Source organism: Amphibalanus amphitrite, unplaced genomic scaffold, assembly GCF_019059575.1.
Source record: "Amphibalanus amphitrite isolate SeventyFive unplaced genomic scaffold, NRLGWU_Aamphi_draft 000122F_arrow, whole genome shotgun sequence".
NCBI classification, from domain to species: domain Eukaryota; kingdom Metazoa; phylum Arthropoda; class Thecostraca; order Balanomorpha; family Balanidae; genus Amphibalanus; species Amphibalanus amphitrite.
The window spans coordinates 1014104-1039637 of NW_024881617.1; the positions used below are offsets into that span (position 1 = coordinate 1014104).

General features: G+C 47.7%; 3 protein-coding genes across 4 annotated transcripts; 1 reads left to right on the top strand and 2 right to left on the bottom strand.

Moving 5' to 3' along the window:
- Positions 1-2496: 2496 nt before the first annotated feature.
- LOC122381590 (degenerin unc-8-like) lies at positions 2497-7290 on the bottom strand. 2 transcript variants are annotated; one of them, XM_043365941.1, is made up of 9 exons: positions 7062-7290; positions 6798-6919; positions 6388-6551; positions 5973-6095; positions 5613-5754; positions 5141-5271; positions 4630-4773; positions 3111-3270; positions 2497-2926 (listed from the first exon to the last, which is right to left on the bottom strand). In XM_043365941.1, exons 1-9 carry the CDS (start codon positions 7178-7180, stop codon positions 2790-2792), a joined length of 1242 nt encoding a protein of 413 aa, XP_043221876.1. In that variant the 5' UTR covers positions 7181-7290; the 3' UTR covers positions 2497-2789. The 2 variants fall into 2 exon arrangements, with proteins under 2 accessions (XP_043221876.1, XP_043221877.1); XM_043365942.1 differs by having other exon boundaries at positions 2536-2926; positions 3107-3270.
- Positions 7291-10522: 3232 nt separating this feature from the next.
- LOC122381572 (transmembrane protease serine 9-like) lies at positions 10523-14239 on the bottom strand. The gene is made up of 5 exons (XM_043365908.1): positions 14027-14239; positions 13650-13847; positions 13297-13476; positions 11427-11606; positions 10523-10942 (listed from the first exon to the last, which is right to left on the bottom strand). The coding sequence occupies exons 1-5, from the start codon at positions 14237-14239 to the stop codon at positions 10763-10765; spliced, it is 951 nt and encodes a 316-aa protein (XP_043221843.1). The 3' UTR covers positions 10523-10762.
- A 2456-nt stretch (positions 14240-16695) lies between these two features.
- LOC122381573 (isatin hydrolase-like) lies at positions 16696-17565 on the top strand. The gene has a single exon (XM_043365909.1). It carries the CDS (start codon positions 16696-16698, stop codon positions 17563-17565), a length of 870 nt encoding a protein of 289 aa, XP_043221844.1.
- Positions 17566-25534: the final 7969 nt, after the last annotated feature.

A 25534-nucleotide genomic window follows, 5' to 3' on the forward strand; every position in this document is an offset into this window, starting at 1 on the left:
TGGCCCCGGTGGCCCCCCTGCAGATCTGAGATCCGCCAGTGTGGGCGGTGCCCCCACAACTTTCAGACGGAATACCGTCCTTTTTGCAACTGTTTTCTTTTTTGTTGAAAAAGCCAAGGGATGAAAAATAAGTGGCCTAAAACCGGTGAGAAAACTAGCTTTGGGGGGACCCTATAGGTTGATCTCTATTATGGTGTGCTCCCCAGTCTGAAAGTAGTTTCCGCGCCCCTGACTTTCTCTAAGCTATTGAATCACGCTGCGGATTCTAGTAGGTATCTACTACGCAACCTTCTCACATTAATTTTTCTTCAAGCGTTTTGGGGGGCCAAAAGATATGTTGGCCCCCTCTTTCAGGCTTTTGGGGGGCCATGGCTCCGGTGGCCCCCCTGGATCTGCCAGTGGGGGTGGTGCCCCCACAACTTTCAGACGGAATACCGTCCTTTTTTGCAACTGTTTTCTTTTTTTTGTTGAAAAAGCCAAGGGATGAAAAATAAGTGGCCTAAAACCGGTGAGAAAACTAGATTTGGGGGACCCTAGCTTGATCTCTATTATGGTGTGCTCCCCCAGTCTGAAAGTAGTTCCCTCGCCCTTGACTTTCTCTACGCTATTGAATCACGCTGCTGATTCTAGTAGGTATCTACTACGCAACCTTCTCACATTAATTTTTCTCCAAGCGTTTTGGGGGGGGCCAAAAGATATGTTGGCCCCCCCCTTACAGGCTTTTGGGGGGGGCCATGGCCCCGGTGGCCCCCCCTGGATCCGCCAGTGACGTAACGCAAAACAAAGACCACCATTGAACTCCCCGTGACGAACTGCATCGAATCAATACCCATTTTATGCAAAAATATCAACTTTGAAATTTGACCTAATTTGACCTGACCTTGACCTGGCTTTGACCTGACCTTCACCAAAACAATCTCAACTGACCCCAAGGGCTGCCTGTCCCACATAATCGCATTTGGCATATAAAATGAACCATAAAACATGCATCACATGATATTTTATATTGTGACCCTCAGTGACCTGACCTCTGTGACCTGACCTAGTATCAGTGACCTCAAATAGCATAATATGTGTTTGACGAACATTTCCCCATCGATGATTTTCAATGAAATGTATTTTACTCGATTTTACAACGCATTTCTTGAAATGCCTGTAAACGGTGAAAATAAGACCTTTGACCTGACCTGTGACGTCATCGGTTAGACCGAGGTCAATGAAATTGGGTCACAAGGTAGTTCCCTGGTAGGGCTATCCAACGCCGTTTGTCGCTTGTCGCTATGTTGCGTGGTTCTCGAGATCTTAGGGGGGGGGGGGGGGGCAAAATGGCTCCCCATCAGACCGCGTTGCTCGGCAGACCCCATCAGGGCGCGGGGTAACCGAGTGATCTGCCAGCAACACCATTTAGTCGGGTAAAGACAGGCGAGCGTTTTTTCAAGCTTACTTTTTTAGCGATTTTATGACTTGTTTTGCTTTTCCGTCGGACAAACTGAGAGAAGAAATACTAAACAGTATAATGCTATGATGTCGGGTTCGGAGAGGACTCGCCTTGTGATTAGCGGTGGCTCACAGGAGCAGAGCTCTAAGCTATTAATTAATTAATCAATTCATTCATTCATTCATTCATTCATGCGTAGGGCTTATTAGTACTTCATTCATTCATTCATTCATTCATTCATTCATTCAATCATTCATTCATTCATTCATTCATTCATTCATTCATTCATTCATTCATTCATTCATTCATTCATTCATTCATTCATTCATTCATTCATTCATTCATTCATTGCCATTCATTTGGTTATTTGAAGCTGCGCTATCCAATCAGTTTTGGTGGCACGAGACATCACCGATCGTTCCGGGCATCACAGCTCAGTCCAGCCATCATTGATCGGTCCAGAACGTCATTGATGGGTAAGGGTTCGATCTCTCGTGGCGCAGATGTCACTGATCGGTCCTGGGCCCAGTGGCGCCGGGCGGCTGATTCAAACCACAGGGGCGACTGATTTAAAAAGTCTATTTTAGCACAGTCCCCAGACGTCACCGCTCCGTCCTGGGCCCAGTGGCGCCCGTCCGACGGCTGATTTAAATAGTCCTTGCAAAGTCCCACTTCCGCGTCATGATAGCGTCTCCTCCGCCGTCTATGCTGCATAATGCAGGTGTCCCAAGGGCGGCGGTGTCCCGTCCCGCTTGGCTGAGTCGCAGGCGCTTCTGCGCCGCGAAAACTCATGGCGGTGGCGTCAGGGGGGCGGGGGAGGGGGGCTGGAAACACCCACTGAGCAAGACTGGTTCTGTGAAACCCGAATATAGGGCACGGTGTGTCTGATTGGTCGGTGACGTCACACGCGAGAATCGCGCCGTAAAACAAGTCTGAGAAAATTATAACAGGCTAAGGTAAAGGGATCCAGGAACAGGATATTGTGAAGAAACAAACGCGTTTTATTTGGTCTTTCTTGAAGACGCATATTAACCAACTGTAACCCAAAACCGAGGAGACGACGGTTAACCCTGTATTACAGTAACATGTTCCTCACATTTTTTTGCCTTTATATTTTTTTAAATCAGATACGTGACACACAACTGGATATAGATAAAACATGTCAATAGATGATGACTGTGGAGCGTGAATTAAGAAACGATATGCAACGCAAACTATACCCCATGGCCATCATTTTCAACACACAAAGCATTGAACATTTATAAATGACTGCTCTAAACTCTTCCAGGCCAGCAGGACTGGACAGTGGTCAGTGGACACGGGACAGAACATGCACTCATTTCACACTCTGTTACCACTTCAGGGCGCGTGGCGACTTCGGAGGTAGATACAGGGCTTTCGACGGCACTGGGTACAGGGTCGTCTCGGCGGTGTAGGACGGTGGTACTTTACCAAAGTCTTCTGGCATATTCTCGGCCAGTTCCGCTCCTGGCAACAAAAGTCCCATGGTTATAAGAGAAGAACGTATGTACAAGCTTTATGGCAAATTTAAAAGTTATCAGTTGATTGTGTTTTTATTCAAATAATGGAAAATGTCATTTTCATCACCATAATCATCAGCATACAACATGTAGAACACTCATTATTTGATAGGCATTCACTCCTCACCGACCGGGCTGTACTTTACGGGGACCCTGACGGCTTTTCGTGTAGAATTTAGCCACGGCCCAGGCCAGCAGGATCAAATACTCGAATAGTTCGGCGACCATGACCAGCGAAATCCCCAGATAGAGCGACATGGCGCCTCCGACACTGCTCACCAGGGAAATGTACTGTGAAAACACAGCCCATCACGTCAGTTGCCGACGGATCGAAATATGTAGTGACAAAAGATGTAATTATTATCGTTAGTTGTAAGTTAATATCAAATGTATTTGCAAATAAACTAATTCCTCTTCGTTTTCTGTAAGTCAAGCTACATGTGCTGCACGATAAGAGTCGAAAGTAAAGAAGAGTCTGCCATCCTCCTCAGCGCGGCGCATTCGGCCGAATGCCTCATCAGGGTGCAGCAGGTTAAAGGGGCCCTCCCACCTTCAAAAAAGTTAATGAATTGGCATTAAAGGGACTATCCCACCTTTAACATGGGGTTTGAGTTGAGATAGCCAAGTTTGCGGCGAGGTTCAGAAACCACTATCTATCTAGGTTGCAACCCCCGCGGCCTCTTGGTGTTGAAGAAATTCGTTCCCTTCATTTGAAAATGGGCCTTGCGCAAGGCCCTATCTTCAACATGGAGCGACCGTTAGTGTGACGTCACCTCGTTTAGTCATTCTGATTTAAATGGGTTTGTTCGTTGAAAAATCGCTTAAAACTTGGTCTGAACTTTGTTGTGGTGCCTACAGAGTAAAAAGAATCAGCTTTATGACAGTAATGTGGCCTGGGGAAGGAGGTAATTTTGGGCTGTGACGTCACATATTTGAAAGTTTGTGTTTGGAATATGGGAAGCCTAAGATGTTTAATGAAAAATAAATGCCAGAACCGTGTTCCTGGTCATCCAATCTATTTTAAAGTGGTGTCCCGTGGTTTAGAAATTTCAAAAATGAATATATACAAAATGTAACCGAAAAATATTCACTGGTTCTCAAGATTATACTTTTACTTTTCTTTACCTCCGCTGTTCCTACGACGTCATTTAGAAGCAATAATTTGGCATCCTAAAAGTGCGGCAGATGTTGCGCGCAAAGCAGTATATGCCACCACTTTTTACCGAGGTTTTAGTATAAGAGTTAAAAATAGTTAAATCTCCGCTGACGTCACAAATTCTTAGGGGCTAACTGCATTAGCCCCTTAGAATCTGAAACTGCAAGTTTGAAATTAAATATCTCCGAATTGAAGCAGTTCTAGCCTCGATGTTGTGAGTGCCCAAACCGATAAGTGCAAGCCAGGTACCCCAACTTTGCTATCTCAACTCAAAACTAATGTTAAGGTGGGATGGTCAGTGGTCACTAAGTTAACCGAGAAATAACCTATCATTTGGGTGTTTGTAGGATCCCGCTGGAGGTTTGCAGGTTTACATAAGGTTTGCAGGCTGCATCAGGTTTACAGGTCTACAGGCCTTGGGTCTACAGGTAGCTCTAGGACCACTAGGACTTTAGTTTACATTGGGTTTTTGTTTAAGGGCGGGTTTACGTTACCGAGTATTTGGGTGTTTGTAGGATGCGCTGCACGTCCAGCGTTTTGTAGAACACCTTTAGTTCGAGGATGTTCTGAGGAAGTCTTTCAGCATCCTCCATCAACAGACTGCTGAAGTTTAGCTTCAGACGTCCAATCAAAGTGCTCTGTGAACAGGAAGAACGTTGAAGGGGTATGCGACTCCTAACGTGGCCAATGTACATTTCGTGAGCAGAAATGCCATCAGAAGACTTTATATCATGCCATTAGGGATCCAGATAGTTTTGGGTGACGCTGCAAGAGGCAGGTATACTCGCCAAAACGAAGTTTCTTGTTAAAAAAAGAAAATACATCGGATGCCAGTGCCACTTCCTTATGCATTGCTGTACAGCTTAGCAAACTTTGAAAATTTCTTAAGCTGTATGCACGGAAAGAAGACGACGGACGTGTTACTCGTTAGTATCTGAGAAGTGCGAAATTATGTGCAGTGCCGCAGAAAAAAAAGCCTGATGAAGAGACCCATCACATCCATACCAGGTACGACTGTCTGGGCCACATGGTCATCGACTGTTGCGCGTTGTAGCCGGTCTCGTAGCACGGCGACGGACAGTGGCACGTCGTGTTCTGGCGCTCGAAGAGCTCCCGCACACACAGCAGGTCGTCACCTGCGGCGGGGTGAAGGAGGTCGCGTAATTACAAAAACACGTACGAGCGGAAATGGAGAGACACAAGAACGGCATGGTGCTGCCGACGTAGTTAGTATGATAATAAAAACAAATAATTGAATTATTGGTAGATAGTTTTTTACGGATAAAATTATAGAAGATGACAAGTGAGCAAATTTGTTCATGCCGAGAGGAAAAATTGCCTGTTGATCGAATAAAAAAAAATGATTAAAAAATATCCTTTTACACATTCAGTTGTAAAAAGTAACACATAACCTTTAAGCTGCTTCTCATTCAGTTCTTTTCACATTTTTAGTTAATTCATTAATGAGCTCCCTTACTCTCGGTGGTGAGGAGACAGGGCGGTGACACCGGCGGCGCGGCGTCGCCCCTCCTCCTGAAGCCCTCCGGCGCCGCCTGCAGCGGATGGAAACAGCCGCAAGTCTTTATCAGGGCGTCCTGCAGACACATGCTCTTGCAGCGCTGAAATACGCCAAAGAATGGTACAGCTTTGTACATACGCTGATGGTAAGAGCTATTCGTAATAGATACGGTCGGGAATCGCTGAATTAATTGGCTTTGACCTCAGTCGTCATATATACTTGTAACGTCTCGATGCATCTACTATACAGCAGGGCAAGTACCGATCTTTCGCTGACATTGAGTGAGGTCGGCTTGGAATGGACACTGATTCAACCTACCGTGACAGAGTACATTTCGTGTACGCTGGAGTCGTTGATTCTGGAATACGGCTCGTAGTCCACCTCCTTCCACCCAAATGCACACCCGGCCTCGAAAGGGAGCGGAAGACGCTGAACGCTCCACTGAAGTGAAAACAAATCACATATTTATCCACTTACAGCGCACTTGATTAGTGCTACTGCATTGGTACAAAGACTGATGACAGCATAACTACATATAATTTATAGGTGGAAATGTTTGCGCAAATATGTGGCATAATTTAGGGCCACTGAATATCGTTTGAGACCGATATCTGACGTCTAGCCATATTGTCATTGTAGCTTGCGGAGGACCAGCATGGCAGACCCTAACAATAAGACCGCAGTGTCCAGCTCAGTGGCTCGCGCGGACTCATCGGTAAAGATCCGACTTCACCTGGTCTATGGCGACAGAGGTGGTAGTCTGGGGGTAGAGGTTGAGACCGCTCTGCTCCACGGCCGGCACCTGATCTGGATTGTGGACCACAATTCTGGCTCCCAGAGACGCCGTTCGCGACGGCGGGTACACGTACTCCTTCATGTTCAGAATCAAACTGAAACCTGCGAAATGGTCAGCCGAAGTTGTGATGATTAAGTGCCAAAATTTATCCAGTTGTCAGAATTACAATCGAGGCACTGATGATCGTAAAGTAGCTGAGCAAGACTAGTCTTGGACTAGCCATGTAGCCCATGGGGGCTGCTACTAACTGAGTGAGACGATAGACTTTAGGTATGTGTTCTTATACAGGCGGCCTTTCATAGGACGTCACTGAATCGTTGGGGTGTGTCTGGACCGCTGCAACTCACTGAACATGTCGCCAGTGAGACTGGTCTCGCGCATCCCGGCGTACAGATCCTCTGACTCGGTGACGTTCGAGTTGAAGGTGTAACAGTTGCCGTACTGAGGCGAGGTCACAGTCCGGAACAAGCTGCAACAGACAAAATCGACACTGTGACAAACACATCAGATATATCCCACTATGTTGAATAAATTTAACGTGGTTGATCGCGTGGTTAACGGCATCCTTTGCATCGTGTAAGCCTTAGCTACGAGGACGGAAAGGACCTCACCGCTGGTCGCCGCAGTCGGAGCCCATGTAGGAGCACTCGATGATGAAATCCTCAAACGACAGCCCGATCTCGCCGCGCACACTCTCCGGAAGTGCCATGTAGTGCGCCAGGAAACGCATGCTCTTGTCGTGGGTCTCACTGGGAGTCTGAGGGTCGGGCAGCGGTGGCCGATCGGGCCTCTCGAGGATGCCAGGCCCAGAAGGGCCCGCGTTCCGCCTTCTCCTCGGTGCCTGTGGATAAGCATGGTCATCTCTGTACACGGGACTTTATTGGAGTTGGGCCCGTGTGGAGTCAAAGATGCGATGGCAAGTGTAGATATCTAAAGCACATAGTGGATTGAATGCCGGACTCCCCTGTGAGAGGATTCTATTCCCCTTGCCGCTCACGTTATATTCGGATCTAGCTGTCACCCAGGCCCCAGCAGCAAAGCTAAGAGTCGTCCCACCGCCCGACCGATGGAGAGAGCTCATCCCACTACTTTCCGTTCCTTAACCCTCGCCGGCACAGGCCATTTTGCGTCCTTCGACGGCACAGGGGGGGGGGGTACGACCCCCCCTCGCGTTTGGCCCCTGATCGAGCTAGAGCTTCGCGGAAAAAATGAGCGTGTTGCCCGTCACGAGACGAAGCCGATGATACCCAATTTTAAGGTCCTAGGTCATCGGGTGACCTTCCAGGTCAGGTCAATGACCCGAAAACCGGGAAAATCGGGACCTGTTAGAAAGTCGTAAATTGTGGCTGTTATGTGGTTTTCCGGGGTGCTGATCACGAATATCGTGTTAGTTTTGATCAGAGATGATGTCTTTAAGCATTTAGACCGGGTCGGGTCAGGTCAGGTCAGGTCAACCGGTAGGGGTTGTGACGGGTATTCGTAATACGTGTCAACCGCCTCTGACAGCTTCGTAACATGTTACGAAGGCACCAAAACTACTTCGTAAATGTTCAAATGGTCGCCAAATTCGAATTCAGCTCCAAAAACTAGCCTAGAAACATGTAAAACTCGAAAAAGTGAACCGAGGTCACCCGAGGTCACCAAAGGTCAATGACCTGACCTGACCTTCAGATGACCTTGACACCCACCCTAATGTATGGGAGCGACATCAAATCACATGTTTGAACGTTTGAAACCACAAAAAGCTTGCAAACGCGCGGCTAATGTTAGCCGACATACGCCGAATCGCGATTCCGGCCAAACATGGTCTCGGAAAAGAGGTCACAGGTCAAAGATCATTGGGGTCAGGGTCATGAAATTTTCAGGGTAGGTGTAAAATTGATCAATGCGAGGGTACTGAAAGTTTCGTCGCGATCGGCCGCTTTTTACGCGATTTATTCGCGAAAAACCTTAGGGGGGGTTGCATCAACCCCCCCCCCCTGTGCCGGCGAGGGTTAAATGGAATGAAACTGAACGTAGAACAACGGAAGGAAAACTAATTCTTACTTGAGAGTCAGTTACTTTGGTCACCTGTGTGTTTTCTCCGTATGAAATGTGATCCACGAGACGTCGCGGCACACGTGACTGTATCGTGGTGTCGTCTTCTTCTGTGACGTTCTCTTGCTCTTCTGTTGGCTGCTCTTCGCCTGTGGTCACCGTGACCTCGTCTGCTTCTGATGTGATGGTAGTGGTCTTAGCCTCCCTCAGCGCAGGCTCTGTCTCAGCGTTCACACTAGGCGACCTCAGTTCATCGCTGTCCATCAGTTGATTACCATGTTCTGTCACAGGCTCAGCACCATCGCTTGGAGGAAAGCTTCTGCCGGATCCGAGGACGGTGTTGTTCTGGAGGCACCTGGAGCTGCAGCCCATCTGTTCGTAGAGATCTTCAAACCGGTCCTTATCGCTCCTATCCAGGCCGTATTTCCGGACACCCGCGCAGCGTCCGCAGAGGAGACAGTGGGGCCGCAGGTCGCCGATCCACTGTTCCGTGGCCAGGCCGGCCAGCGCGTCCCACTGGTACGGGCAGCGCGGACCGCGCCGGCTCAGACAGCCCGACTCGCGGAGGACGGTGCGCAGCAGCGGACGGTGCGCCGGGTCCCGCAGCTCGCGCTGCGCCAGCCGCAGACAGTCCAGCCGGCTCTGGCTGCAGACGGTCACTGCCGGGAACGACAGCGCGCCCTCGTGCACCACGTCCAGCAGGGTGTCGTGCGGGTGGGTCAAGAAGTCGGACACCACTCGCTGAACATCCAGCACCGTCAGCACCAGGCCCACGGCGAACAGCGCCATCCACAGCAGCCGCAGCGGCGGCAGACGCGCCGCGTGCGCCTGCGACAGGCCGCCCACGTTGGTGTCCGCCCAGAACTGACGACTCACGTCCCTCACCGCCTGACGTAGAGTGGCAGGACCGGCCATCGGACTGGGCTCGGCAGTGGCCATGGCTATTCTGAGGACCGGCGGACAAGCGCTAAGGATGGGCGATAATGCTCCGAGGACTGCCAGAAGCACCCATGAGGAGCTCTAGACGCACCCTGGGGACCGGCAGTTAGCGCTCTGAGGATCGTTCGGTCGATGACGATCCTGAAGGCCACGTCCTGTCCTCGCCGGCTGGCGAGGGCTTCTGGCATTACTCCTTTTCCCTGTTGTTTGCGAAGCGTGCTGCTTACGCTCGGACCCGGTCATAACTCACCTTAGACTTATGGCAACGTCTTGATTACAGCCGTGTATAAAGGCGTAATCACCACATCAGAAGGCACGCTGTTTTCAATCACGTGCCCAGGACGAACAGTGTTTGGCGAAATGGTCAATAAAGGGTATTTGGGCCAGCGGTGATTAGTCGGTGACTGTTGTAAAACCTTTTGCTGATTAGGTTCCCTCATGCTGATGTAGGCACGCACAGCGATGCATTTGTCCGCGATGAGCACTATAATATACATATGTAAATATGTAAATATGTAGTACATATGCACTATGTGTAATAATAATGTGCGCATTTCGGACGTCAGCGGACAGACTACGGACAATTCGTGCAAACAAATAAATCGCGAAACAGCCATGAAAGGAGCCCGCTTGGAAGGTTTGACAATACAAGTTGTATTACCTCCAATACGTCCTGTGTAAATCCACAGTGCATTAGGCCATTAGCTGCCATTAAGTTGCGTATTATACGGTCATTTTTCAAGTCCACAAATAACAGCACATTTTTTTGTCTTTTGCATTGTATTATAAAAGAATTGACTGGTATACGTATAGTTCTGGTTTCGTAATTTGATTTTACGCTGATTGTAATCGCATACAAAGTACGCGATTGGGTACGTGATTGGATTTGTACGTTTGCCAACCCTCTAGTTTGATGTCATTTTGAACTCGATTAGGAAGTCCAGAAAAGTCGTTCAAGGTATATAAGGTATACCTACCGTCAAAAGAAGACTTGTTAGACATTCCATATAAAAATGCTTTATATTTACAACATGCAACAATATATATAGATGGCAAGGAATAGTTGGCATCATATGTATTTTGTATTTACAGCACATGGAAGTTAGAAGCACAACAATATACTTAATAAACACCAGTCAACAAAACTCGTATGCTGCTCTTTCTTTACAAATAATAAAAAAAAAATCATCATGATTAAGCTAAGGGGAACATTCGACAACTTAGCGTCAGCAAAACTGCCATCCTTTATAAGTATCACGGCAATATTATCAACTAAAATGAATAATACATTTATATTATCAATAAATCAACACCTTCCGGCAATGCTGTAAAGCTGTCAGCAGTAGTTGGCGTTCTCTGTGTTGGTTATGATCCAGTCGAGGTATTTAGGAATCTTGACAAATACGTCCGGGCTGGGAGTGTGGCACGGTCGAACGGTCCAGATGGCCAGTCCGAGCAGAATTCTACGGAGCGGCTCGTCCTGGTCGGCAACTGTCAGCGGGGAGCCCGAGTCGCCCTATTGGGGAGAGAGGGAAGGGAGAGAGAGAGAGAGGGAGAGAGAGAGAGCGAGAGAGAGAGAGAGAGAGAGAGAGAGAGAGAGAGAGAGAGAGAGAGAGAGAGAGAGAGAGAGAGAGAGAGAGAGAGAGAGAGAGAGAGAGAGAGAGAGAGAGAGAGAGAGTTACAATGTTAAAGATGTTTGAGGCCGTGAGAAAGTGTTGTAATGCTTATCTGGAAGAACCCTCATTACGCACATATTGTACTGCGCCGTAATATGCTTTTCTTCATTCATGGGTACGTTGCTGATCGATATCATCATAAACTTCCCCGCACTTAAATCCCTTCTTAGCCAGGTAATTATTGCAAACGAAAATTTTGGAAACGTTTCAACCACCATCTAAGTGAATCGCACTAAAATTACCTATCCATTGTGCGAATAAGTTAAGCGTTTACGTACTCGTATAGCTACTGAATAGCGAGGCTCGCGCAAGGACAGAGCTCACCCAGCAGGCGCCGGCGGCTGTGTCGATGGCCTCCGCGCACACTGTGCTCGGTGTTACAACGAAGATCTTCCCAGTCGTTTTTATGATGCGATATGAACAGCGGCCGATGCGCATAGTCCTCATTGGCACACTGCGCAGAACGGGTGGACGGCTCTCCTCGCTCGCTGGATTTGCTTTGAACTGTGAGAAGATGATGGTTTGTAATTGTTTCAAAGAGTAGGTAGACTGCAAGTGCATAATGGCGGATCCACGAAAGGCGGTCTTGGACGTTGCGGGGAGAGCCTTCCCAAAATAGTGTCTTAAAATTCATAAAAACTCATTGACTTTTGATTCCTTAAGGGGCCTTGACACTTGCACGATTTTGTGGCACGCATTGGCACGAATCGAATCGTGCCCGTGCGCATACTAGTCGCAAACTGACGTGAAGTGTGCGTTAGCTCGTCGTGACTTCGTGCCATGTCGGGGTGAGAACTTTGAAATGTTCAAAGTTTTGGTCACGACAAAATTTCGTGACCGGATCGTGAACTATGCGCAAACCGTTCGTGAACTCGTCGGGACGGTGCGGGAAGTGCGTAAACTATGCGCAAACTACGCGAAAAGTATTCGTGAACTCGTCGTACCAGCCCTTGCCAATGTGTGGATCTCGGCTTGCTTCGCAGCGCGAAATTTGGGATTGTTTGGTAATTTTCCCGAGTCGATTAGACGCCTAGATGGGAAGTTATGACCGAAAATGTATTTAACGGGTCATTTCAGGTCAAAGAGGTCAAACTAGGTCACACGGGCTCAGGTTAGGTCACGGAGGTCACATTAGGTCACACGGTGTCAGGTTAGGTCAGAGAGGTCACTATGAGGTCGCGATGGGTCACGCCAGGTCACAGAGGTCAGCCACAGTCACGATAGGTCAGTCCAGGTCAAACTGGTCACATTAGGTACGGTCGGGACATTTGCGTCACTGAAGCTCACGATGGGTCAGGCCAGGACACGGAGAAATTGGTAAATGGGAGGTCCCATTTTTAGTTGGCATGCCCAAGTCGGCACAAATTACGCAAACTTGTCGTGCCAATGCGGGAAGTGCGTAAACTATGCGCAAACTATGCGGAAAGTAAGCGTGAACTCGTCGCACCAGTCCGTGTCAATGTGGACACGGATGGGCACGCATTCGTGAATTATTCGTGAAATCGTCGTGAACTGGTCGTGCACCAGTCGTGAACAGTGCGGGAGCCATCCCAGTTCGTGCACGAAAATGGCACAGCTTGCGACGACAAAATCGTGACCGAAAGTCGTGCAAGTGTCAGGGCACCATTACGCACCGATATTCAGTTTTAGACAAAATTGTCCTCATAAAAGTTGTTTAGCTCTCGTTTCATCGTAAAGAAAACGTAAATCTTCGTCAATTACGGGCGCAGTGGAACATTCGCCCCAGATAGGTACCCCTCGCTCCTGGATCCGCCAATGGACTGAGCGTCAGTCCGTTGCGCCTGATGGTAAGAAGAAAAAACTAGGAATATACAAGAACACTGCCGTCTGAGGTATTTCTTACAAATATCATTCCTATATTGGCGAGGTGTTCTTTTAGCGTAATTTTTGCGACGTGTTTCAGTGATTGATGCTGCTCATCTTTCCTAGCTACGTCTTTGCTTCCATGCAATCTGAAATTGATTGTTCTGTTTATTATTCACCTGTTCGCACAGACACCCAAATATGTACTTCGATCTCGTTCCCTTATTACTGGTACATGGTTATCAGTTCACGCAAATGGACCGTACCAGAGCATGTAGGTGTCAGAGCACGTCTTTATTTCTAACTGTAGGTGTACTTTTGAGACTTGACCAATCTGACCTATGTACATTACGGCCTCGGCTAGACTCACCCCATGAAGGCCCCATCCGACCATCTGGGCCTCGTCATTGTAATATTTTCTCCGAAGTTGTGGCATGCAGATCGGTGCTATGAAATTATCTCCCACCGGCAGGTCCAGCGGCGTCTCCAGCTCCAATAGCGCTATGTCGTTGTGCAAGATATTCGCATAAAATTCCGGATGGAGAATTATCTGTAACGGAATAGTTCGGGATACGAAAAGGGCCGCAGAATTGGCTGACATCGAGATACGCACCTCGCCAGACTTCTTGTCAGTTTCCAAGAAAACTAATGTGTTTCCGCCGGTGCTCCAAACATTTCAGGGCACCAATGTCATCCATTTCCCGTTTGCACACGTCAGCTCACCCTCAAGACGTTGAGACGCAGCTCCGTCTCGGAGGAGCGGAAGGTCTCGCGCTTGCCGAGGATGACCTGACCCCACTGCGGAGACGGCCACCAGTTTACGCAGTGAGTCGCCGTTAGGATGTACCGATCGTTGATCAGAGCTCCTCCGCAGAAAGGTGTTCCGCCCCAGTGCTCTCCTGAGGCGTCCACCAGCGCTGCCTGCCGACAGTCAGATCATACCGATCTAAAGTAAACTTGACATACCGTCTATCAGCGTCGGATTTTTAGACGCAGGCTTAAGGCATGCCTCGGTAATGATGTCCAGAAAATGTTTAAAAAAGTTTCCATTGCTGTGGCATGTGCAGCTACAACCCATCGCCGCTCTCCCACCCACCTACCATCCACGGATAGTGATCATGCCCCTCGATCGTGCCGTTGACGGTGCCGGTGCCGTTGGACCGGTGGTCGACGATGCCGCAGCACGTGCTGTTCGGAGCCGTTCCGGGGATCCGGCGCCACTGGTAGGTGAGCTCCACCAGATCGGGCTTCTCTGAGGTTGTCGAAGTTGTCTGTGAAGCTCGTGCTGGTGCTGTGATGCCCCGGGGCGGCATCTGCCGGATATGTTGGCGGCATTTATGGAAGGTTTTGGTGATAGTGAACAATACGAAGGCAGCTTATTCGGGGCAGAGAGCAAAGCGAAGACCACATCGCGAGTCGTGATGTATCGCTAGATCAAGGATTCCGTATTGGTATCGCCTGTATCACCTGTCTATTCCTGATCCTGGGGTCTCCTGTCGCCCGACTGATCAAGTCCTGCCACCTATCAGGACACTCCTATCCCTGTCTGGAGCTTTATATCGTGTCTTCCGAGTCTTTTATCTTCCGTCGAGTCCTGTATCACTTTTCTGGCCTCCTGTATCGCCTTTCCAATGGCTCACCGTGTCCGTGTTAGGCGTTACTGGAAGGACGGTGCCGCTGACGCCTCCCGGACCCACGGCGCCGGAGGAAGACGGCTGGCAGCTCAGCAGGGGCTGGCAGTGCAGCAGTAGCAGGAACAGCAGTGGCAGACAGGCCCAGCCAGGGAGAGCCTCCATTGCGCGACTCCACTGCGGCCACAACACAAAGTGCAAGATCAGTGGGTTCAAACGAACGATGCCAATGCCATGCGTCCCCAATGTATGTAAGTTAAGCTTTATTTCCACGTCTTAATAAATGCTGTGTGCTCCACGTCTTATGAAGTGCTGTACACTGAAAGTTCAAGTTACGATATTAGCATTATTTTAGGAGGTATCAAGGAAAGAAGATCAACCCCTTTTGAGGAGTAGGGTGGCTCAAGAACAAATCGGAGCTTTTATCATATATCGAGATAACAGTAAACCCGATTTTATTCTCAGCCGTTTTATCTAACAGAGAAATCCCGATGTCAGGAGCGTTCAATAAAATTTGAAACATAACTAATCCTATGTAGGAACTTACCTGCCTTACTGAGCAGCAATCGACGATTGACGGCGACTTACAGGGAACGCCAACAGACACTTCCTTGAGAAATTATGCATAAAATAACGATGCTTAATTAAGTAGTTGGGGCGTGACTGAAAGACGTCACCAAACTGAACTCAGTCAGAACCGTGCACTCAGACGAGAAATCAACACTCGACTGAACGGGCGATATCTGAGCTGTCTGCGACCTTCATGATCAAGGCCTTGTGTAGTTAATTTGCAGCGCATGGTAACGTCAATTCATTCAGATATCTCGTCACTTGACCTATGCTGATAAAAGTTTGGTCTGTTGATACTCATGGTCGTCAATGGTCTTAGTCTAGAGTAACGATGCGATCACTGTGAGTTTTTTGAATTAGACAAACTAATTCATAAATAAGTGAAGATAAAAGCACCATAACCACCCAACGTTTCGTATTACATAGGTATTTACTTTCTCAGATCTCAAAGTTGATACGGCATATTCTTACACACAGAGTTTGGAGCCTTGTAAGTACAGAGTCGTCGGTACATTTTCGTCGTTCTAATACAGCGCGACACTTTTTCACCGTTTCCTCTATCTTGCATGATGTAGGTATATGAATATGTACATTTTCAAGTTACAAAATACAAATTAATGTCTTTCCTAAGAAACAAAACGGACATCGAAAGTAGCATGATAAAACCATCCGAAGTATTTGCTAATTTTGTGATGAACGCCGCTTCTGTAATCCTTCGTCGAGTTTTTAAGTTCTGATGCACATGACTTGAGTTGAGTTTTTGAGCCCGCGACCAGCCAAGCAGACGCCCTTCTTTTTCAGCGTGGATAACAAAAAAAGATTTAGAAAATCTGAGATTGCGTAAATCCCGCCTGCTATGTTCGCAAACTCAAGTTTTGAGACCCCTGCTAGTTTCCCCGTAGTACACGCGCGGGCCCTTCAACACGGAATCTTGTAAACTACGCTGTTGCTGTCCGGAGGCCATCCTGCATACTTACGTTTTAAACATGCTGATCCATGAAGATCTCTGAAAATCTGAACAAATTAAGTAGTCTGCACTAGCTCAGAAATCTACATTGTATAAACAATGTCAACTAAAAACACGAATTTCACGTAAGATTACTTTCGCGAATTAATCCGTGAAGATTGTCATATACATTGAGCAACTATCTGACCCACAAATAGTTATTAATAATGTCGAAAGGGTTAGACCAAGTATGAAATTCATAACACGACAATCTTACCAGCGATTTTGAAATATTTATATTGCACAACAACTTACACAGTGAGTGAACCCAAGCACATTTGGACGTTGGCCTTATCTTTAGACACTCTGGCTCTGGCAACACGTGGCTCTGTGTATATATATAGAGCGACTGTATCTGCTTTACCAGCGCAGCGATTCATTAGTGGTGCGGCAGTGACACGGAGGCACGTGCAGCAGATGCCCGGCAGTCCGGTTGCAGCCGGCGGCGGTCACTGGCTGTGCTCCTGCAGGACAGTCAGTGGGCCACCGACATCTACAGCGAGACGGTGACACCGGGCCGGCGGCCGTACTCGAGCGACAAACTTCATCCAGCTCTTCTGACATGTGGGTTGGTGCACAGAGTTGGAGCTGGTGTTGGTGTTCGGTAGTGTTGCTCTTCTGCGCGCCGCCGCTGGAGGCGCTGCCGCTGGTGCACCCTAGCGCCGCCACCCCGCAGTGGCTGGATCTCAGCCACCCCCTGGACAACACCAGCCACCACTGGCCCGGCTTCCTCGGCTTCAACCTCACGCTGATGATCAACGGCTCTGTGACCCCGGACGTCTGGGCTGCCCTGCACAACTTCGCCTCCTCAGAGCACACGGGCACACACATGGACGCGCCGATCCACGTGGGGCGCGACGGCACGTGGAGTGTGGACCAGATTCCCGCCGACCGACTGGTGGGACACGCGGCGATGATAGACATCGCTGACCGCTGCCAGGCCGATCCCGACTCCATCCTCACCACAGAAGACCTGGCCGAATGGAGAAAACAGCACGGCCAGTTTGTGTACCCGACCATCCTGCTCGTGCGTACTGGACAGGCGGCACACCGCGACAACATCAACAGATACCTAGGCCTGCCTGAAGGATACCAGTTCCATGAGCAGGGGTTCTCTTTCGACCCCCACGAGCTGCCGCCGCTGCGTTTTCCGGGCATTGGTAAGGCGGCGGCCGATGAGCTGGCCGCTGATGACGCCGTGGTGGGTGTTGGAGTCGACTGTCTGTCCCTGGACCAGAGTGCCAACCTCCGTCTGGAGGCGCACCACGCGCTCTTCGCGCGCAACAAGTTCGGACTGGAGAACGTCGCCGACCTGAGTCGTGTGCCAGCCACCGGGGCCACCGTCATGGCTCTGCCGATGAAGATACGTGGTGGTACAGGAGGACCAGCCAGAATTCTGGTCCGCCTTCCAGAGGAAGGTAGCCAGAGCTAGGACACGGCACCCCCACGGCAATCTACTGACTGACATCGACGAGAAAAACCATGGTGTCCGAGCTGAGCGAATGAAGCAAATGACGAGCCCCCTGAACCGTTGACCTGACACAGCCGATGTGATTGCTCGGAGCAGTTGTGCCGACATGGAATAAAGTTTTGACCTCATGTGGACTGTGAACTGATGGTTTGGAATAATTACGAGCGAGCGAGCGAAGCGAAGTCTTTTGAACATAACGCGGACAAATCTCAGCATGAGCGGCCCGGCCCGGCCCGACCCAGCCTGTAACGGGTTTTGAGAGGCTTATACCACAGCAACCGCTGGGCCGATTGGCCTACGGTCTTTTTTTGTCGGGTAGTCCCATCCCTTCTACCCTGTACCTAGTTGACTACTCCAGATGCAACTAGGTGACTGTATATTGTATAACTATCTTGACTTTTGGCCTATACTAAGACATTACAAAAAGTTATTTCAGAAAAGTGGCTAGGTACCGTAAACGGGGGTGACTTTGCCATGTCTTCAACTTTAGACGCTTGTATGTTTTAAACTTGTTAACTTATTGGGATGACTCTATGTTTAAAACACGGATGACGATTAGCTCTTTGGGTTTTGTTATTATCGTATTTATATCTTGACTAAAAATATAAATTTTTAAGGAAAATGAGTCGTGGCAAAGTTAAACTGAAAAGGGGTGACTTTGCCACTATGCCAAATAATGGTTTTTTAAAGGTAGTGTGCCACCTTTGAAAGATTTCCCATTTTATTTTTCCTAGGATAAGAAGCTTCTGTTTTTACCTAATATCGCAAAAAAATCAAAAATGGGCCTGGAATAGTGCCTTTTTCGCCTAAAAGTTTATCGGTTTTTCGATATGTATAACAATTGTAGTGGGCTGACCTGTAAACAGGCGTCGGCAACAATCGCGAATGCGGCGCACATGTGACAATAAGCAAAGGTCATTATAGAGTTACGACGTACGGGAATGAGTTATCAGCTGTCTAATCGTAGACAACACAATGTCGAGCCTTAAACTGTAAGCCTGTATTGGTATTGTTTCTTTTATTTGGCTGTCGAACATTATTTATGGTTTGAAATATGATTTAATGTAAATAATTGATATGAAAAAGCCGTCTCTTAAGTTATGACCCCATTTCACCACACGCAAGTGGCAGAAATGACAATGATCAGCTGACGCATTTTTCTTGGCCGAAGTCAGAGCGCGCGGCCCGACGACACACCACCACCGCACCACAAAGTATTGAGCAGAAGCCGCGCCCAAAGCCGGGGCCCCGGTAACGTGAGGTAGCCGAGTCGGGGCAGCGTGCGCTGACCCAAGCCGGGGCCGCAGCTTTGGGCGCGGTGTACCGCATCCCCGCGAGCAGCCCCGGGCTATCACATGACACCGGGAGGACGCGCGGCCCCGGCTTGGGTCAGCGCACGCTGCCCCGACTCGGCTACCTCACGTTACCGGGGCCCTGGCTTTGGGCGCGGTCTACCGCACCACCTAACAGGCGTGTTCGAAACCGCAGGAGATGATGATGAACGGGTTTATCGAAACTTGATTGGATGAGCATATCGGTAATAGCGATTTCAGTGTGTGCATTTATTGTTCATAGTGGTGTGAAATGTGGTTGGGGTACGACCGACAACCCGTCGGGGCGAATTTCGCACTGGGGTACTCAAAATTTGAAGAATTTAAAACGTTTCCATGAGTTTTGAAGGTATGGATAAGTTCTAAAAATCCGGTTCTCCTTATCTGGGCCATTAACTCCATACGGTCCAGGAAAGCTGGCACACTACCTTTAACGCTAACAAATACGTTCCAAGCATTTTTGTTCCATTGTATGGGGAAGGGCAACCATCTTTTATTGTTTTATAGGAAAAAAAGCAATTCGAGGTTTTTTGCTCTTAAACGATGTACAAAAAAGGAGAGATGCCTTACTTTTTATAATACATTATATCAAGGCCTCGTCTAACATATTAACTGGGGGGGGGCACCCCCGCAGTCATCGACCTGGCCCCCCCAGTCAGGGCAAAAAGTCCCTACTGGGGGGCCGGCAATAGTCAAAAGGCAAACGAATTTTTATTTCGCGGCGTCTGTGCACATAAAAACAAATGCGTAAACGAAACGATGCAATGTGACCACATTGAAATACCCCATTACATAGGCCTATTATGTGTTTATTTTGTTTACCTGAACCTTTTTTCGCTCAGCAATACGTTACATTTCGTCTTTTCAGGCGACCAACTCCGTGTCCCGGGTATTCTTTTTTCATTAATTTTGTCCGAACCTTTTGAATGGAAGGATTCACAAGTACAGAGCCCCCGCCAAGCAGAGCTTTGCGTTGGCCCTGCCCTCTACCCTCCGATCGCGCAATTCGTGATCTATGACAGAATTTAGAGCCCAAAGTTTAACGTATGCACATAGCCGCGCACGGCCGGTCCCCTCACTGACTTCGAATGGCTACGGCCTGCCACCAACCGTAACCATACTCGCCAGGAGGCTCATAAAGATCGTGCGATGTCGCGCTTCGAACCTGGACTGTTATAACCGGGACGCGTGCCCTCACCACGCGGAGTCCAAGGCTCTACCGGCAAAAATTTCTCCTTTAGGTATCAATCTGTTGTTTCTGTCCTCGCCCCTCGGGGCGTCAATCTCTTCTTTTTGCCTATCGTCGTCCTCGCTAGCGGCGTCCAACTTCTGGCTGGACGGTCACCGGTGTGCGGCTAGAGTAGCTCCATAATCGTAATGAAGCAGGCTCCCGTTCTGAGTGGTCAAACGTAGGCGCAGATGCCAGATTGGTGGTCTGTCTGTGGGGACGGGAACTCTGACAGCTGGATTATCTTAAGAAGTCGGCATGGAGTCCTGGAGGGCAAATGCCAGCCACTTCGTGTCCCAACTTCCAACTGGCCTCAAAGCACTACTACCTTCATTTTTGTTTAGTTATAGCCTCTGACGAGTGACGACCTTAAGGTTGTGTCGAAGATCCACGGCGATTACGGAGAATCCACCTGAGAAGACATCAGTCTCCATGTTGATACACAGGCATTACACTGGTCTGAGGGGGCCCTAGTGGGAAAATACGGTCTCCACTCAGATTGACCCTTAAAGCCTGGTATGGATCATATAAAACCAGTGTGGGCTACCATAGAGGCCGACGTAGGTCCAGAAGCTGACATTAGCCCTCAGAGATCGGCATCGAGCGCTCAGAGGGACCCATCAGAAACCGATGTGGTTCTAAAAAAAAATGCGTATGCGGCCCTCGACATAAGGCTCGGCATGCAAATTCCTTAGACACGGCTGACGGCACTGCCACTCAAACACACGCTCAACAACGAGAAGCTGTGAAAATTATTGTCTGACGAGGCAATGTGAGGAGGCTATAAACTAATATACAAGCATGGGTCGGATGGCCTACTATTTTCTTTTAGTTTTCAAAAAAAAAAATATTCATGGTGTCAGGGCTGTGATGAAAATAAGTGGTCTAAATCCGGTGAGAAAACAGGATTTGGGGGTACCCTAGGTTTGGCTCCTTCAGTCTTTGCCCCCCCCCCCCCCCCCCAGTGAAAATTCCTTAGACGAGGCCCTGCATTATATTTGTTGAGAATAATTGACATTTGATAGTAAATAGATACTGAAAATGGTTCAGAATCGATAAATAAGCAAATATACTATTGTATCGGTACTCTAGGACCTTGCCGCTTTTTTCCAGCGGCATAAAGAGGAACAGAAAGAGGACGTTCTTGCGGGAACTGTCCGACACAATTGTTATCAGCGTTTTGATCTATAAAAAGATACAGATTTCTTTAGCCAGTCTTACTGACAAACTCAGGAGTTGTAGATGCTCATGGCTGTGCACTGAAAAGTTGGGTCCAGCTTCATCCATTTTTTTTACTTTGGTATTTTTTGCCTTTCTATACTCCCACTGTGCATTCCTGTGCTAACTTTCAACATATAAACTTGTACTTTCTAAAACCAGTTTGGACATCAGAATGATGCTATATTGAAAACTTATTTTGAATTGCATCGGATAAGTATTTCATTTTTGCATTGATAACATGGTGGCAAAGTCACCCCATGTGGCTTGCAATTCACTTGGAAGAATCGCCACAAAAAAAATTAGCTAAATGAAGTGACAAATGCCAGTTTTGTTGGATATGCTAACTTAACAGCCTTGTCATGATCAACCATACAAGTTTCAGCATCGCGGTTGGTCTAGAACATGGTTAGATAATACAAAGTTCGGACCTCTTCAAATTTGACCATTTCAATGACTCCAATAAATGGAGCCCAGTTAGGTATTTAGTGGTAACTTATCTCTCAGTGTTGGTTATTTTGGATGGCCCATCAATTATCTTTCATTTGTGCATTAAAAATTATTACATTCTTCGTAAAATATCACTAGAGATCACCCTAAAGCATTTTTTGAGAAGCATGTCAAAGTCACCCAGCAAGGCAGTCACCCCCGTTTACGGTACCTATTTTTTATCGTTGGGGCATTCCACGATAGATCGTACACCAGGCCCGTCACCCTTACCTCTCAGATTCTAATGGAAATTGCTACTAGGGGTAATCATAGGCTCCAAAAACACCTGCCAAAATATCAGACTTTTCAGATGAAAACTTTTTGAGCCACATTGCATAATATTTTCTAAACTTCAGATTGTAGGGGTGAGTTTGAAGAGCTATCACTCAAAAACGAGCTAAGCAAGCAACAAACTGTAAACAGCTTTGAGCTAACGATGAATCAAAAATTAATACAGCTTTTTTAAGATTGGAAAGAAAGGCTTTACATATTGGAAAAAGTCGTAATATTTTTTTTAATTGTCTAAAACGGCCCTTGGGACCAAAATTTTTGCCATTTTTATTCCTTCAAAATAAATTTCAGGTCATTTGAAATCGACATGCAAAAAAAAAAAATTAGAAAGGTGTTTTATAAGTTCCTCATTTTAATGCATACAAAATGGGTTTTCCGGGGGGTCGGTACGACCTCAGCTCACCGTTTCGCCTCTAATGGAGCTAGAACCTTGCGGAAAAAAACGAGCATGTGCGCCGTTACAAGATGCATCGAATGATACCACATTTTCAGGTCTGGGGTTCATTGGTGGCCCCTGAGGTCATTTCAAGTGACCCAAATTACGGGTCCGGTTTTTGGTAGATAACTTCGCAACAAATGGTCGCAGAGCCGCGATTTTAGCATCTTTGAGTTTGCATAGCTCCGGCGCGTCGAATGGTATACTGTTTGTTCTGGTGAGGTCAGCTTAGTCGCTGACCTCGGGTCAGCACACTGCCGTGCATTTGGCTCCGCTCCCCGACCGGGCGGCCCAGCCGGCAGCCAGCCCCCGGGCATCACGTGACCGCCCCGAGTCCGCGGCAAAGCCAACCAGCGCGGCGCGGCGCTGGACAAATAGCGCCGCCACACGAGATGGTTAACAGTCGGTTCAGGCCACGAAGCTTGGTGAATGAGATCATATTGCACATCATTCGATTCGCAAGGTCTTCCCGAGTCCATTGGTAGCTTTCCCGTCTATCTAGCTTAATTTGATCGAGAGTTATTGACGAAAAACTTTTATGACCCTAGTGACGTACGAATGACGTCACGCAAGGTCAGCAATGCAAACGTCAACGTGAGGCAAAAAATGACTTCAATTGAACTTTCTGTAAAAAGTGATGTCACTAGGCAGCTTTAATTTTGGATTATCCGTCTTAGAGTTACAGCCCGCCAAACTTGGCGCTGCAACGCAAGATTCAAAACATGTTATGCATTATAGGACTAAAAAACTGCTCATCTGATTAGCCTGAAATTGTCACAGGAGGATTCAGAGCCCCTGATTACCCCTTTGACCAATTATCGTAATTCGTTAACCCGCGAGTTGCTGGGGGGGGGGTTAAACGCCCCCACTTTTTTCGCCGGGTCATAGCATAAAAACGGCGCGCCGCAGGCGCGCCAAATTTTGGGTACCTCTAGGGAATTGATTGAAGTTTATTGTGACAAAGTTTCAAAAAATTCGGTCGGTAAATTTTTGAGATAGTCGAGGTTTTAGTGACGTCATAATTTCTGAGTTTTCGACCAAAAACGGCATATGTTCAAAAAATCATAAAATCACAGAATAGATATAGGTACAGACATGCCGTAAACGCCATTAGACTGCCAATACCATGAACAATCAAATGGCTATCTTCGATTATTGATTATTGTTCCGCATTTTCCAAAATCTTGAACTGAATCTTGGCAATTTCTCGTGACTACTTCACGACCATGATACATGCATTTCTTAAATTGAACTTTTTGAGCCAAACACGTACACATATGATAAAATGAATGTCACCATCGTGTTCTACGCCCAAATTACCCTATAAAACATGTGTCACAGGCTGCGAATATCAGTTTTGATTTTCGGGGATATGTGCCTACCCGGTTGACCTGACCTTGACCCTGACCTATGCTTGACTGACCCCTACATGGAGCTGACACTCTTGTAGGCCTTATATGATGGATTGTGCACCGTTTTGACAGAGTTTATGACGAGAGGCGCCCATTGCGAAGTCCTGAAGTCCATGCTACTGAAAGCCCGATTTCAGGTGTTTGACCTGACCTTGACCCGACCTGTGACCTCAAAATTCAACTTTTAAGTACTCATCTGAAGCGTCTCGTCGCGTTATTTCGTTTGCCGCCTCGTGCGTTTCGCTGCGCCTATTGGTTCTCGAGTTATCGGCTGGGGGCGTTTAACGCCCCCCCCCCCCCAGCAAACGGTGGGTGGCGAAATACCCCAGCAACTGCCGGGTTAAAATCCGAGAGATGAGGCCTGAGGGTGTCAAATTGGAAAAAGTGGTACGATCTATCGTGGAATGCCCCACGTTTACACTTACTTTTTATACCTACCTCACAGTTTATACCTACCTACAGTCATACCTAGTACAGTCGTGTACAGGTTGATGGTCCCCTACTCTTTATCCACCGGGTTCCTATGGCTCAGCATTGGCAGCAGCCGCCTGGTACCGGTAGGCTGTGCCGCATGACCCGAGAGTGAAGCGGCACAGTCTACCCACGCCGTTTGACATCGGCTCGGGTCGCCGGGTGGAGCGCTTTGTAGACCAGCTGTTGCGTCAGAGCAGCGCGGGGGGAGGGGCTCGTCTCGGTGGTTGGCGTGGGCTGGGGGCATTCCACGTCAAATCAAACACCGAAATCCGTCATCCCCTTCGATTTTTCTGAAAATTTGTAGGCAGACTGGGCATGGTTCAAAACTGAGTTACGTATAATATTTTTGAAATTTGATAACGTATCGCTGAGATATAGGTCATCGAATATAGCGAAAAATGCCACACATCAATTTTTTAAATGGCTATAACTCTGGTTCCTTTTCTGGTATCAAAACGATATTAACAGGTTCTTATAGGCAATTGATAAGGCTTTGATTTTTAATTATCAAATTAAACTGAAGTGACCTTGAAATGCATTTGACCTTGAATTAAAACAGAAAAATTTAAATAGCAAAAAACACGTCACCTTCGATTTGGGTAATTTTTACATATTATGTCCGTCACAATGTTCCTAACCATCTGTGAAAAAATTGGAGTGGGCCATTCATAACTTTCGCGGCAAACGCCGTTTTCATGCATCAACATCACGCAACCGCGCGTGACCTTGAAAGACAGAGTCAAGACATGCTTGCTTGTGTACACTTTCTGAAATGAATGATTGCTGATTAGTGATATACCAAACTCTTCGAGAATGGAAATGCATAGTCATCGTAGTCAAGCATTCACGTTCCATAGTAAAAGTGTCTCAGGCAAACGGTATTTTGCGGTGAATTTTGAGCCGTGTGGAAATGCGTCATGAAGTAAATTCAACGAAAACATTATCACGCAACGATATCTTCACGTCTTTTGATCTTCACTATACGAAAGAACATACATTTTCTAGTATGTATGGGGAATTTCTTGTTAATCCAATAATAAATATGGCAGTT